This window comes from Myxine glutinosa, chromosome 3 (assembly GCF_964187855.1).
Source record: "Myxine glutinosa chromosome 3, kmMyxGlut1.1, whole genome shotgun sequence".
Lineage (NCBI taxonomy): Eukaryota > Metazoa > Chordata > Myxini > Myxiniformes > Myxinidae > Myxine > Myxine glutinosa.
Window position 1 is genome coordinate 42,615,746 of NC_136263.1, and position 15,013 is coordinate 42,630,758.

Genomic DNA, 15,013 nt, shown 5'->3' on the forward strand with positions numbered 1-15,013 from the left:
TCCTTCTGGGAGAATGTCCCAAACAAATGTCCAGTGGACAGATGAGACCAAATCAGAGCTTTTTGTAAAGCATATCATCTCTATGTTTACAGAAAACAAAATGAAGCCTTAAAAGAAAAGAACACCTTCCCGACAGTCAAACATGGAGAAGGTTCAGTGATGTTTTGGGGTTGCTGTGCTGCCTCTGGCACCGAGTGCCTTGAATGTGTGCATGACATCATGAAATCAGGAGATTACCAAGGCATTTTGGAGCACAATGTTCAACCCAGTGTTAGAAAGCTGGGTCTCCGTCAAAGTTCATGGGTCTTACAGCAGGACAATGACCTCAAACACATTTCAAAAAGGATCCAGGAATGGTTCAACACAAAACGCTTAACTGTTCTGAAGTGGCCAGCAATGAGTCCAGATCTAAATCCCATTGAACACCTGTGGGGAGATCTGAAAACAGCAGATGGGAGAAGGCACCCTTCAAATCTGGGAGAACTGGAGCAGTTTGCACAAGAAGAGTGGGCCAAACTGCCAGGAGAGAGGTGTAGGAAGCTCATCCATGGCTATAGGAAGCACTTTACCTCAGTTATTTTATCCAAAGGCCGTGATACCAAATATTAAGTCTTGGGTGTCAATAATTTTGTCAATGCCATTTCTTTTTATTCTCTGATTTAAAAGGATATATTAAGTTCTGAATCAAAAACAAAGGTTCTGTAATATTAACAGTGAAATACATAATTGTGGAGACAAAATTCTTTTGTCAATTTCAACTTATTTTTCGAGAAAATTGTGAATTATTTGAAAAAAGTGCAAGGGTTCCAATATTTTTGGCCATGACTGTGTACATAATGTGTAGATCTGAAAATCATAGAAAAAAAAACAGGTCTGGCCCAATCTGCACCAAAATTTGCACTTGTTTTGTAGTACCCAGGGTAACCCTTCTTCTTCCCCCCCCTGCGAGATGGGTCTTCCCCCCTGCGAGAACTGTATGAGCAAAAAAGCAACAATAGTCTGAATATACTTGTACATTTTATTTGCCCTTATAGGTGTCAGACAAAAATCAAGCACCAAGTGTGAACCACATTTTGCAAAAAAAATGCCATTAACCCTCACTTTTTTTATTTTACAGACTGACATGACCTTTGTTGGCTGCGTGGGTATGCTGGATCCACCGAGGAAAGAAGTTATGGGATCCATCGCGCTCTGTAAAGATGCTGGAATCAAAGTTATCATGATTACAGGAGATAACAAGGTAATAATTTCTCCCAGTTTAATTAGTCTCTGAGACTTCGATAAAATGTTTTTCCCCCACCTCTGCTTTTCTGTTCAAGTTACATAACTTTCCATTCATTCAGACATTCCAAATCCCACTCCCCCTTGTCATCTCTCTCTCACTCCATCCCAGCATCATTCCTCTTCCATTCTACACCACAATCTCCTTTTTTTTCTCCATTTGATCACATTCTGGTGTATTTGTTTTCATATAGGCCACAGCTGTGGCGATCTGCAGGAGGATCGGAATTTTTGGAGAAGACGAGGACGTCACTGGACGTGCATACACAGGCCGAGAATTTGATGACCTGCCACCAGCAGAACAACGGACAGCCTGCAAAGAAGCTCGCTGCTTTGCTAGAGTTGAGCCTACACACAAAAGCAAGATTGTGGAGTTCCTGCAGAGCTTCGATGAGATTACAGCTATGGTAATATCTTTTCTTTAATAATAAAATCCCACTTCTGACACCATTTATGTTCATTTATATCCTTACATAGCTGGATGTAAATATTCTTGATAACTCAAAGTTTTTGCATTTTTATAGACAGGAGATGGAGTGAATGATGCTCCAGCCCTGAAAAAGGCTGAGATTGGCATTGCCATGGGGTCAGGTACAGCCGTGGCGAAATCTGCCAGTGAGATGGTATTGGCTGATGATAATTTCTCTTCCATCGTGTCAGCTGTTGAAGAGGGCAGAGCCATTTACAACAACATGAAACAATTCATCAGATACCTCATCTCCTCAAACGTTGGTGAAGTTGTATGGTAGGTAAACACACTAAAGAAAGGTGGTGCATGCAGTGCATTTTGTGTTGGTCTGTTAATACTTCAACCTGAACCCTTCACTCAGAATGTGGAGAACCACAGGCTCAAATTCCATATACCATGATTGCCTGTTGTTTACCAATGCCCTTGCAATTCATGTCAAAGTACACTGATGTCTGTCCTACAAGTGATTTATGTCCAAGCTCCCTCTTGAGCTCCACTATTATATCATCAAGGTGTACTCATAACATTGTGAAGACCGGGGAAATCTACAGGAATGCCTACTATCCCCATACATGTGATGTTATGAGCCCAAGATCGAAATGAAAATAAAATGCATCCAAGATTAAGCATTTGTTATTAACAAAAACAAAACAACATCCAATGCCATATCCACCAATGAAATTTTATTTCGCTTTTATTTGCTGGAACAAGAAATTGTTTCCTTATGCTTTTATCACTTTGCATCCATCGTTATTCAATCATTTTTCTTTTGAATCTTCTACACCCTCTTCCATTTCCAGTATCTTCCTAACAGCTGCTCTCGGATTCCCAGAAGCCCTCATCCCCGTCCAGCTTCTGTGGGTTAACTTGGTTACTGATGGATTACCAGCCACAGCTCTGGGATTTAACCCACCTGATTTGGACATCATGGACAAAAAACCTCGTTCTCCCAAGGAAGCTCTCATTTCTGGATGGCTCTTCTTCCGCTACATGACCATCGGAGGTTAATTTTTGTTACTTATTACTTTCTTAATTATTTGTATCATTACTTAAAATACTCCTTAATACCAAGATGCAACATTTCTTTCATTCATTTATCAATTTGACATGTTATTATGAATTTTTTCTCATTTGACTTAATTATCTCAACCAGCATATGTTGGTTGTGCCACGGTTAGTGCTGCAGCATGGTGGTTCATGTATGCAGATGATGGACCCAAGCTTAACTACTATCAACTGGTATGTCAGAAGAGCGATGCCCACTCACCAAATACACCACCAGCAATGCTCATCATAGTTCCTTTATCTCCATTATTTCCACAATTACATCCCAGAATCTTTTCTAATTTTTTTTCCTCAGAGAGCAACAAGAGATATAGAGAGATGAGAGAGAGAGAGACGAGAGAGAGAGAGAGACGAGAGAGAGAGACGAGAGAGAGAGAGACGAGAGAGAGAGAGAGAGACGAGAGAGAGAGAGAGAGAGAGAGACGAGAGAGAGAGAGAGAGAGAGACGAGAGAGAGAGAGACGAGAGAGAGACGAGAGAGAGAGAGACGAGAGAGAGAGAGACGAGAGAGAGAGAGACGAGAGAGAGAGAGAGAGAGAGACGAGAGAGACGAGAGAGAGAGAGAGAGAGAGAGAGAGAGAGACAGAGACAGAGCCAGAGACAGAGACAGAGAGAGAGAGAGAGATATGAGAGCGGGAGAGAGAAGCAAGGATTAAAAGGGTTGAAGTTTGCAGTCAGTCTGGATTTTGGAAGTTTAACTAGGAGAGGATTCCTGGAAGTGTGTGCATCCTGGAGGTACTGGGTAAGCCAGGTGGACTGATAGAGCAGATGGAGCAATGTTGAAGAATAGACAGTAAGAAACAGAGCCAGCCCAATGACCTGCTGGCGATGCGAGTCCAATAGACCTTGTGCTTTGGCCTCATCACAGGAGATTCCAATAATTTTGAGACCTTGATATTCCACAGATTCAAGGAGAGACAGATGTGATACGGGAGCACGAACCCATAGCAGAAAACAGTATTCCATCGAGATATGGACAAAGGCCTTGTAAACTGTGAGTAACTTGAATCGACAGAGGATGCCCAATCTGTGGCTAGCTTTGCTATGTGGTCAGCCCAGGAAAGGTCAAGGCTGATGGTGAGGCCAAGGAGTTTAAGATTATCTCAAGTCATCCACTGGAATACTCCTAGGCCTCACCAACTTAGCTGATGGTGAGGCCTCGGAGTATTCCAGTGGATGACGAAAAGGAAATAAATAGGTAGGTTCATTCTGAAGCGATAGGGCGAGACTGTGGGATTTTCCAGGATTTAAGGTCATGTTCCATTAATTAGAACAGAGTCAACCATTTCCAGATGAGCAGAGGGGGAGACAGCTTTTGTCTACCTAGCAAGGGATTGATATTTTAAATACCTTTCCAGCTTGATTCACTATCGTTTCACCAGCCAAAATCACGTTGTTGTTTTTTTCTCTTTGTCTCATTCCTTAACTTTCTTCTTTGTCTCCTCCTTTGATCAGAGCCACTTCACACAGTGTCGGCCAGATGTTGCCGGGTTTGAGGACATTGAGGATTGTGAAATTTTTGGATCTCCTGTTCCCATGACCATGGCTCTGTCAGTGCTGGTTACCATTGAGATGTGCAATGCTCTGAACAGGTAACATGATGCTAAAACTCCTTAAAGGGAAAAGCAAATAAACTTTACTTCCCTTCCTTGTTTGCTAAAAAAAACCCTCCATCTCTCGTCCTCCTGACACGTATTTTATCTTTACGCCCCACTCAAATCAGCCTTTCTGAAAATCAATCCCTGGTCAGAATGCCTCCTTGGGTTAACATCTGGCTGCTGAGCTCCATCTGTCTCTCAATGTCTCTCCACTTCCTCATTCTCTACGTTGAACCCCTACCGGTAAGATTTTACCTCGGCTATAGCAAGCAAAGTTTGCAAGAAAGCATTATTTCATTTTGGGGTAACCATAATTGCCATTTGTTTTACCAGCTCGTGTTTCAAGTTCGTCCTCTGAACTGGACCCAGTGGTTCGTTGTTGTGAAGATTTCAATTCCTGTCATCCTCATGGACGAGGTCATGAAATTCATTGCTCGGACCTATCTGGAACGTAAGTTGGTCTATGTGCTGTACATTCAGCAACAGAGGCTTGGGCAACCTGTCCTTCACAAAAGCCCAGCGCAAGATTTAATGCCTCGATTTTGTAACTCAACAGGTAAATTAAAAAATGTGATTTCTACAACGTTGCTCAAAATTTGTCTTGAGCACGACAACTCAAATTCCATACAGCAAGTATCCGTCTAAGTATATAAACGCAGGAGCGAATGCTCTACGAGGAGACATGAACAAAACCAAAATGAGATCTCGTGACATTATCCCCCAAAAAATTTCAAGATGCTTTGTTTGTGAAACAAATTGCCTTCATTGAACTGAACAAAATAACCCTTCCCTATTTTTTCCCCACTCAGCTCCTCCAGAACACAAGTGAAGAGTGAATCAAGTCTCCCTGCAGTGGAGATTGAAATGAAGATGGAAATGCTACACGTGTAGAAAAACACTTCTCACCTCATCCCCACACCTCAATCTGTCCTTACCCAGCCTTAGTTGCTGTGTCAAGCATGTTTTAAATATTCTTGTTTAAATATTCCCTCTTTTCCGAGATCTCAGATCTCAAACGTCACTTCTTCCAATCCTCTTACTCATTCCCCCAATGACCCCTCTCTCTATACCTGGTCTTCCTTCAACATCCTTAAGTTATATCTGTGGCTGCCAATTGATACATTTGTCTGTAATTTGGACACGAATTGTATGCGTTTAACTTTCCGTCATGTGTAAATTTGTACCTAACCGTTTGCTTCTCTATTCCCACCCATTCACTTAATCCATCCCTGTGATTGTGCGTCTGCCTTTAAGTACTTTACGGTTGTGAAAATAAAACAATAATAAAGCATCCATTCGGGAATAATACGAGTCTTTGTGTTCCTAAACTGGAGATACACTTCCCTATTTACAACCTCGATTCGTAAGGTCGCTCCATCAATCATTCGAGCGTTCCTTCCCACCTGTGTTCAACCTGCGTGTCTGGTTCGAACCCCATTTATACAGTACACAATCAAAGAGTCAAGTTAACAACAAATGAGCAAATGCATGAGCCATATGTAGTGGAAGTTGAAAGTGTTTTTATTGTTTTATGGGGGGTTTTTTCTTTTTTTTTTTGGGGGCATTTTCATTTTTCTTGCACAACTGGGTTGGTTCTGTCTTAAATCTTTTGCGTCATAGGTAGAGTGAAGTCAGAAGCAATAAAATAAAAGGTGCATTAAATAACTAAATAAACTTTTAAATTAAAATAACTTTCCAGCACGATTCATCAAAGAAAATAAATTTGAAATCAAAAGTGATGCAATCCACGAAGACACGAAGAAGCTGAAATGTGCGAGTGTGTGCATACGTGTGCCAGTTGCGTAAACAAAAGCAGCAACAAAAATGACATTCATTAAGAAGTCATATCCTAGCAAAAGATTGTCTTTTTGTGTGCAGGACGAGGAAATTAGATGGTAAAGCAGCAACATTTGGGAATTTGGGGGAGGTGGGATGGGAGGGAGGGAAATGAGAACGACTAAAGAAGATGAGGTAGGGGAAGGGTTAAAAAAATTGGAAGAGGAATGTGGAGACAATACATAAGGGAAGCAAAGTATAAAGAGAAAACTGGAGAACTGTCTGATAGTTATAAGGAGAACGAGAAAACAGAGGAAGGGTGAGAATGAAAGGAAAAATAATAATAAAGAAAGTTGGACAAAAAGCAAGCGTGAAGGAACAAAAGTAATGGAAAAAGAAATGAAGGGAATGGAGATGAGCACATTGGGTGCGGAGTAAAACTGTAGGCTTAAAAATAAAAAAATTAAAACATTTACAAAAACACAAGAACTAAAAAGACCAACGTTGAACAAGATACACGAAAGAATGAGAACGAATAACAGGAACAAAGATTGGGAAATTATACAAAGTAAATTAATTAAAGTTATGTATTGGGAAATAAGGGAGAGGTTTGCGAGACAGTCCAAAGGGATGAGGTAAAGATAACGAAGGAGAGAAGAAAAGAAACTGAAAGGATAGGAACAAAAGGAAAATGCAAAGTGCCGGGAAAAACAAACAATCAGTTGTGTGTGTGGTATCCCATTTGTTGCTGGTGAGCTGAGGGTTAGAAGGTGGGAGAGACAACAAAGGTAATGAGTGCACGTTTGGACATGGGAGGCATCATTTTTGTTTGTTCATATATGACTGTGTCGTTTAGTACGTAATGTAAAATGTATAAAACAAAATCTCAATAATCAACTCCAACAACTTAGAACAATGACCTTAAGAGCAGGCCTCAACCTAGTTGGTTTATCTTCCCGAAAGGATCTCTTTAAACAAACTGCTTTCTCTGCTTGAATTGGAATTGCCAAACGTTTTCTCCGATCCTCCTCTGCCCCTTATATGGTCTTCTGGACATGTGCTGGAGAACAGGTAAACATCACTGACTGCCCTCAAGGAACTGCTGAGGTGTTGAAGGGTTTGGTAATTATAAAGAGCATCTCCATTTTGCACTCATCCTCCATGCATACATAATAAATAGATGACCTTGAAATGTTCTGGTTTGTGGACTCTGCGCGGACACAAAAACTCTGTCACTTCTTCCTGCGCTTGGCAGCACAACCTACTTCCATTATATCCCCTGCTCTACTGCTCGATCTCCATGTAATGGCAAAATGTGTGGAGAGATCATCACGTCCAATCTCAGCTAATGAGAAACGAAAGTTTCTTTAAAAATAAAAACATTAAACAAAATTATACATATTGTGGAAATGACTTCTAGGGGCATTGCTTAGTATAGTTTAGATAGCTCCTTAGGAAATGTCTCAGAATCAGCGTAAAGTAATTAATTCGATATCAGATTGCCGGGTCAGACGACGTTTACCTAACCTAGTGGTTGTGTCGAAAAATCACCATCTCTTTGAACCCCTTTTTCATGTTTTCTGCTCTTTAATCTATCTTAAATGATTTTCACATGTTCGCGAGGACCTTGGCGCCGATTTTGGCAGGAGGAACAGCAGAGGCACCATTAACAGCCAGCTGAGTTCCCAGAACATCAGGGTGATGGGTCGGCCTGCCCACAGACCGGGCCAATGATGAGTGAGATGGCAGGGTGCGGCGCATCACTGGTGATGCGCATGACAGAGACAATATACGGCGGGGACGGAAGGCTAGAGGGAGGAGTCATCCAGAATCGGCTTGCAGGAAAGCTGTCTCTCTTCGCTCTCTGGTCCGGCCAGAGCCACTTCCCGCATAAGCCACGCCCTCTCCTTTGGAAAAGGCGATAGGACGGTCTCCCTGTGAAGCATGCTGGGAATCCCGCCGGGTTTACCGGTATTCCTTTCTGTCTTGTGAATTCCCTCTGTCTGCTCTACCGTGGTGTGATTTTTTGGAATCCAAGTGTTTGTCATTGGGTTTGTGGGCACGTATCGGTAGTGGGTACAAGGTTTGTTGCATCATTTATTTTCTCTGCCACCGAAGGTGGACGGCGGTTATCTTTTCACCCCTGTTTGTTTGTGAGAAAGATATCTCAAAAAGTTATGGACGGGTTGGATGTGTTGGTGAAGAAAAATTCATTCAATTTTGGTGATGATCCGAATCCGGATCCGATAATTTTTTAAGCGATTCTTCACCATTGAGTGACAGGGAGAAACCGATATATACCGCAATACAATACAGGTATCCCCTGCTTAACGGGCGTTTGCATAGAGAAAGTTTACTACAAGGAATGGTTTCAATTCAGGCTATACGTCACAGACGTCTTCATTCCATACAACAAAGCAGCTGTCACAGTGTCTGGTGATTGTGCAATGTCACTTCCAGTGATGATACATGCATTCCACTGATTAACTTTTCATTGGGGGGATTACCTTCTCATTGGGGGATTACATTCTCATTGCAGGATTAACTTTTCAGAAGGCTTGCGAATAATGCACTTTTCAGAATGAAAGGGTTCAAAATAACCATTCTCCTCCACCACCTCCCACTGCCTGCCTTCTCATACGGAAACTTGAACTCAAGATTGTCTTGGTGTCACAACCAAGTCGAAATGAGCTTTATTATTGTGGTACTGTCTTTATTATTAGGTAAATAATAATATTACAATGTCATTTGCAACTAAAACCGTCATTATACCACGCATATGGATTCACGAGGAGACAGAACAATTAGGGTTAGGAAAAACGAAGTGTAATTTTCCCATAATTACACTTAGTTTTAGAAATTATGGAAAACGAGTAGCCACATAATGAAGGTGAAGGTTCTTGAATGAAGGGGTATGAATGTATCTAACCACTTTCTTAAGCGGGGGACACCTGCATTGCATAAAATGTAAGGACCAATTCAGACAAAAATTCGTGGCTGGGTTGGATGTAACAAGGATTTTGGTGAAGATCCAGATACAATACTTTTTAAGTGATTCTTCACCATTGAGAGATGAATGGGGCAAAAAAAAAAAAAACATACATATATATGTATGTATGTATGTATGTATGTATGTATGTATGTATGTATGTATGTATGTATGTATGTATGTATATGTATGTATGTATATGTATATATATATATATATATATATATATATATATAAAAGTTCAAAACACACCTGGTCACAAGTGTGCCGCACTGACCGGGTCCTCAGTCGAGGTCCTCAGCATCATCCCGTTTCGACCCTTCAACCTCGATACGGTCAGCTAAGGTGGGCCAGCAGGGGCACGTACACATCCACATGCAGCAACTGCATCTGGATGCATACATACCCCCACCCCCAGCCAGTGCGAACAACAACAACAACAACAACAACAACAACAACAACACCTCCACATCCAGAATCCACAGCACCAAACAAACATGGTGGAACACTCAAACACCCACCATTATACCCTTCACCACTCACCAACAAAACACACCAGATCATTCATACACACACAAACACACAGAACACCAACCAAACAACCAACTACACTTACATCATACACCATTCAACACACACTCATGCAAAAATTAATTCATGCAAAAACACACACCCTCACCCACTCACTCACTCATATACACAAAATAAGAAGTAATAATAGTAACAACACACACACACACACACACACACACACACACACACACACACACACACACACACACACACACACACACACACACACACACACACACACACACACACACACACACACACACACACACACACACACACACACACACACACACACACAAACTTCAACAACTTTTGAACCATTATATAAATACAGACTTGGCATTTGATATGGAATCTTTTTTTGGTGGGGGTGAACTTACTTTTCAAGTTGACTTAGAACCAAAAGTTCATTGGAATTATGTTGAAATTATTCTAGATTTTGTTAATGTGACCTTTAAAAGAAACAAAAACCACATTTGACATTTCGAAGCAAATAAATTGATCCTTGAAAGTGATGTAAACTGATATTGAACTCAATTCACGGACAGTACTGTGTTAAACTTCTGAACGTTTTCCAGAAGTATTTCTTTATTTTACACATAAGCCAAAAATTTTTTTAACAAAAACAAAAGTTAAATTACGACTGGGATTACGGACAGTAAAATTACAGTTCAGTACGTCGTGCAACCCCCACGAGCATTCAGGAGAGCATGTACACGTCGAGGCATGCTGTTCACGAGATTTGCCAAGGTTTGGACAGGAATCGCTTGCCATGCGGTGACAATAGCCTGCTGCAATTCACGCACAGAGGTCGGCTGCTGGTCCAAGTGGTCGATTTGACGCGTTAATTCTGCCCACAAGTTCTCTATCGGATTCATATCCGGGGACATGGCAGGCCACTCCATATGCTCTACAGTGTCTACACCACGGTCAGCAAGAAAGTGTTGGATCATGCGAGCACGATGAGGCCGTGCATTGTCATCTTGGAAGACAAAGTTTCCTCGAAAGGCTGCACGAGCAAATGGAAGCAATGCTTCTTCCAGAATGGCCCTGTACGTGAACTGGTTCAGGTTTCCATTCAGAACAACCAGGTCAGTTTTGCCCCCTGCATGAAAAGCAGGGGTTGTAAGCGTTGCAAGGATTTTGTGGTTATCAGCATCAAGTCAAAATGATCAAATGGAGGTGAATACATCAAGTTGTGGGAGGACCCCGGTACACTTGCTGAAACCCGCGAATGAAGATGACAACCAACGGGGAAAGCCGTACAAGTGTTCCGTGTGTTCTAAGGTTTTTAGTCGTCCATCAGCCTTAAATAAACAAAAACTAATTCACTCGGGAGAGAAGCCGTACAAATGTTCCGTGTGTTCTAAGGTTTTTAGTTGTCCATCAGCCTTAAATAGACACAGACTAATTCACACGGGAGAGAAACCCTACAAGTGTTCCGTGTGTTCTCAGGTTTTTAATCAGTTATCAACTTTAAACACACACAAACGAATTCACACGGGACAGAAGCCGTACAAGTGTTCCGTGTGTTCTAAGGATTTTCGTCATTCATCAAATTTAAATAAACACAAACGAATTCACACGGGAGAGAAACCGTACAAGTGTTCCGTGTGTTCTAAAGATTTTCGTCGTTCATCAACTTTAATTCCGGACTTCCGGTCCCTCGAGCGACGGGGCTTGCTTCGATCTCTCCACGGCATCAAAGTTTGAGTGTTTTCCCGTTCGTTTCTTTGTCAAATTTCCGCTGCGTATTTTGTTGTGTATGTGTTATTGTGTGTTTCTATTTGGTTTTGGTTTTGTAGTTTTGCAAATTTGTGTGTAATTAGTCGTTTCTTTGTTCGCGCCTCGTGCGGCCTGGTGTCTCGTGCGGCCTCCTCGTCTCGACTTGTGCCCCGCCCCCTATATCTCGTTTTTCTTTCACCTCTGCTCCTGCTTTCTCAAATCCACGTTCTCACTTAGAGACTTTTCCCAGATTGTTTTTCATGGTTTTGTTTAAATATTTATTTAAATATGTTTAAACCGCAGCCGTGATGCTGACGCCCCCCCCCCCACCCCCCACCCCCCAGAATTTCCATGTTTTAAACGTTTCCCAGTGTGTACCCTGGATAAGAATAGGTACGCCGTATCCCTGCGTGTCATAAGAGGCGACTAAGAGGGTTGGCGTCAGGAAGGGCATCCGGCCATAAAAACATTGCCTCAAAAAGAGAACCATGACAATTACAACTACATGTGGGCAGGGTACAGCCCAAAGTGGAGATCGGTTTCTGAGGTTTGGGACATGGAATGTAGGGACAATGACAGGGAGATCAGGAGAAGTGGTGGAAGTATTGGTCAGAAGAAGAGTGGACATATGTTGTGTGCAAGAGACGAGATGGAAGGGAAGTGGTGTGAGAATGGTGAAGGGTAGGCAAGGACAGAAATACAAGTTTGTGTGGCAAGGGTGCCTGGAGGGCGTGAATGGTGTTGGTGTCCTGTTTTCTGAGGAGTTTGTAGACAGTGTGGTGAGTGTGACTAGAGTGAGTGAAAGGTTGATGATGGTGAAAATGATGATTGGAAAGCTCTTGGTGAACGTCATCTCGGGATATGCTCCGCAGGTTGGTCGAAGCGATGAAGAGGACAAGTTCTGGTGTGCGATAGAGAAGCTGATGGAAAACGTGAAAGATGAGGAAGTTGTTGTGGTAGGAGGAGACCTAAATGGACATGTGGGAAGGAGTATGGATGGTTTTGACGGAGTTCATGGGGGTTATGGATATGGTGTGAGAAATGGAGAAGGTGAAAGGATTTTGGAGTTTGCTGATGGAGCTGATTTGTAATACTCAGTTCCAGAAAGAGGACAATAAGCTTGTTACATACACGTCAGGTGGGTCGACGACAACGGTTGACTACCTGATGGTGGGTAGGCGAGATAGGGGGCACCTCCGGGACACAAAGGTGATCCCGGGGGAGGAGGCTGTTTCACAGCACCACTTGGTTGTCTGCGACCTAAGGGTGAAAGGTGCGAGGAGAGCTCGGCGGGTGAAGTACCAACCGAGAATGAAGGTGTGGAGGTTGAAAGAGGTGACAGTAAGGGAGGCATTAAAAGAGAGGCTGAGTAGGGTCGAGGATGATGTGGTTGAGCTTGAAAGTGGTTGGATGTCAATGAAACCTAGTCTGTTGGGAGCCGTTGGTGAGGTATGTGGATGGACAAAAGGACCACCGAGGAACTCGGAAACATGGTGGTGGGATGATGAAGTTGGAAAGAGGATTGACGAGAAGAGGAAGAAGTTCAAGGAGTCGCAGAAGGCAAAGGGTACGGGAGCAGAAACAGCAGAGCATGAAAGTTATAAGGCAGCCAGGAAGGCTGCAAAGAAAGAGGTAGCAAAGGCGCAGGAGGCATGCAGGAAAATGTTCGGAGAACGCTTGGATTCGGAAGAGGGTCAGAAAGCAGTATTCAGGATTGCAAAGCAGATAGCGAAAGAGAGGTGTGATGTGATGGGGGTGAGTTGCTTGAAGGATGAAGTGGGACAAATCGTTGTCGACCCAGATGGAATTAAAGGAAGATGGAAAAGATATATGGAAATGCTGTTGAATACAGAGAATGAATGGGATGGCAACATAGAGAGTAACCCAGTTTTATGACCGGCAGAGAAGATAACTGAGAAGGAAGTTGAGGAAGCGATAAAAGCAATGAAGGGTAGAAAAGCGGGAGGGCCGACGGGAGTTGTGGGAGATATGTTGAAGGCAGCAGGAAGTTGGGGTGTGAAGAGAATGACAGAGATCTGTAATCTGGTGGTGAAAGAAGGCCGCATTCCAGTGGATTGGGAACTGAGTACCCTCGTCCCTCTATACAAGGGGAAAGGTGACCCTCTGGAGTGTGGCTCATACCGAGCGATAAAGTTATTGGAGCATGGAATGAAGGTATTGGAAAGGGTGTTGGAGAGGAGGATAAGGAAGAAAGTGAAGATCGACGAAATGCAGTTTGGATTCATGCCAGGAAGAGGAACGACAGATGCGCTTTTCATTGCGAGGCAGTTGCAGAAGAAGTACATGGAGAAGAGGAAGAAGTTGTTTCTTGGGTTTGTTGATCTGGAGAAAGCATTCGATCGGGTTCCACGCAAAGTTTTGACATGGGCATTGAGGAGGTTAGGAGTGGAGGAATGGTTGATCAGAGTAGTGATGGCAATGTACAAAAGAGCGCGCACAGCTGTAAGGACGAAGGACGGGAACAGTGGTGAGTTTGAGGTGAAGGTGGGAGTGCATCAGGGGTCGGTACTAAGTCCACTACTATTTGTAGCTGTGATGGAGGTGCTGGCTCAGAACGTAAAGGAGGGTTTACCGTGGGAGTTGTTGTATGTAGATGATCTGGTGTTGATTGCAGAAAGTATGGATGGACTAAAGGAAAAGATGAACACGTGGAAGGAATGTATGGAGACAAAAGGTCTGAAGGTGAATATCGGAAAGACGAAGGTGATGGCAAGTGGTAAAGCATGTGGTGAGGTGGAAAGAACTGGGAAGTGGCCCTGTGCTGTGTGCAGGAAGGGTGTCGGAGTGAACTCCATTCAGTGTACAATGTGCGCTGAGTGGGTTCATCAAAAATGTAGTGGTCTGAGAGGGTCATTAACCAGTGTGGCAGATACATTCAAATGTAAGGTGTGCACAGAGGGAGCTGCAGATGGAGGAAATGTTGAGTTGGATCTTGGAGACGGCATGAAGCTGGAAGGTGTGAAAACATTTTGCTGCCTCGGAGACATGCTGAATGGAGAAGATGGATCAGACTCAGCAACGGTTGCTCGAGTGAGATGTGCATGGAAGAAGTTTCGGGAATTGAGTGGCGTGCTGATGATGAGGGGAGTGTCGTTGAAGCTGAAGGGAAAGGTGTATGCTGCATGTGTGAGAAGTGTTATGATTTATGGGAGCGAGACATGGGTAATGAACGTAGAGCAGCAACGAAGGTTGGAAAGGGTGGAAATGCGAATGGTTCGACGGATGTGCGGAGTATCGTTGAGAGAGAGGAAGACAAATGATGAATTGCGAAAGATGATGGGAATAGAGCCTGTGATTGATGCTGTGAAGAGGAACAGGTTGAGATGGTTTGGTCATGTGTTGAGGAAGGATGAAAGTGACTGGTTGAGAAGAGTGATGGAAATGAATGTAGAAGGAAGTAGAAGACGGGGAAGACCGAGAAAGACTTGGCTAAAGATGGTGGAAGAAGAAATGCGGGCAAGGGGGTTAACAAGGAGAGATGCAGAAAATAGGGCAAAATGGAGAAGATTGTCATGGG

The 15,013-nt window shown here is 43.0% G+C and overlaps 2 protein-coding genes across 4 annotated transcripts in view; one reads left to right on the forward strand and one right to left on the reverse strand.

Moving 5' to 3' along the window:
• LOC137423638 (sarcoplasmic/endoplasmic reticulum calcium ATPase 1) overlaps positions 1–5,705 on the forward strand; it is a 44,821-nt gene extending 39,116 nt beyond the window's left edge. The window contains exons 15-23 of the mRNA XM_068110990.2: positions 1,118–1,240; positions 1,476–1,688; positions 1,806–2,026; positions 2,551–2,753; positions 2,904–2,989; positions 4,270–4,406; positions 4,538–4,655; positions 4,746–4,863; positions 5,222–5,705. Coding sequence (XP_067967091.2) covers positions 1,118–1,240; positions 1,476–1,688; positions 1,806–2,026; positions 2,551–2,753; positions 2,904–2,989; positions 4,270–4,406; positions 4,538–4,655; positions 4,746–4,863; positions 5,222–5,241 — 1,239 coding nt within the window. The 3' untranslated portion in view covers positions 5,242–5,705. The remainder of the gene's footprint in view (positions 1–1,117; positions 1,241–1,475; positions 1,689–1,805; positions 2,027–2,550; positions 2,754–2,903; positions 2,990–4,269; positions 4,407–4,537; positions 4,656–4,745; positions 4,864–5,221) is intronic.
• A 207-nt stretch (positions 5,706–5,912) lies between these two features.
• The window catches only part of LOC137423637 (uncharacterized), an 87,369-nt gene continuing 78,268 nt past the window's right edge, over positions 5,913–15,013 (reverse strand). For all 3 annotated transcript variants that reach the window (XM_078773957.1, XM_078773958.1, XM_078773956.1), the window contains one exon: positions 5,913–6,944. In XM_078773957.1, the coding sequence (XP_078630083.1) occupies positions 6,907–6,944 (38 nt within the window). In that variant the 3' untranslated portion in view covers positions 5,913–6,906. The remainder of the gene's footprint in view (positions 6,945–15,013) is intronic.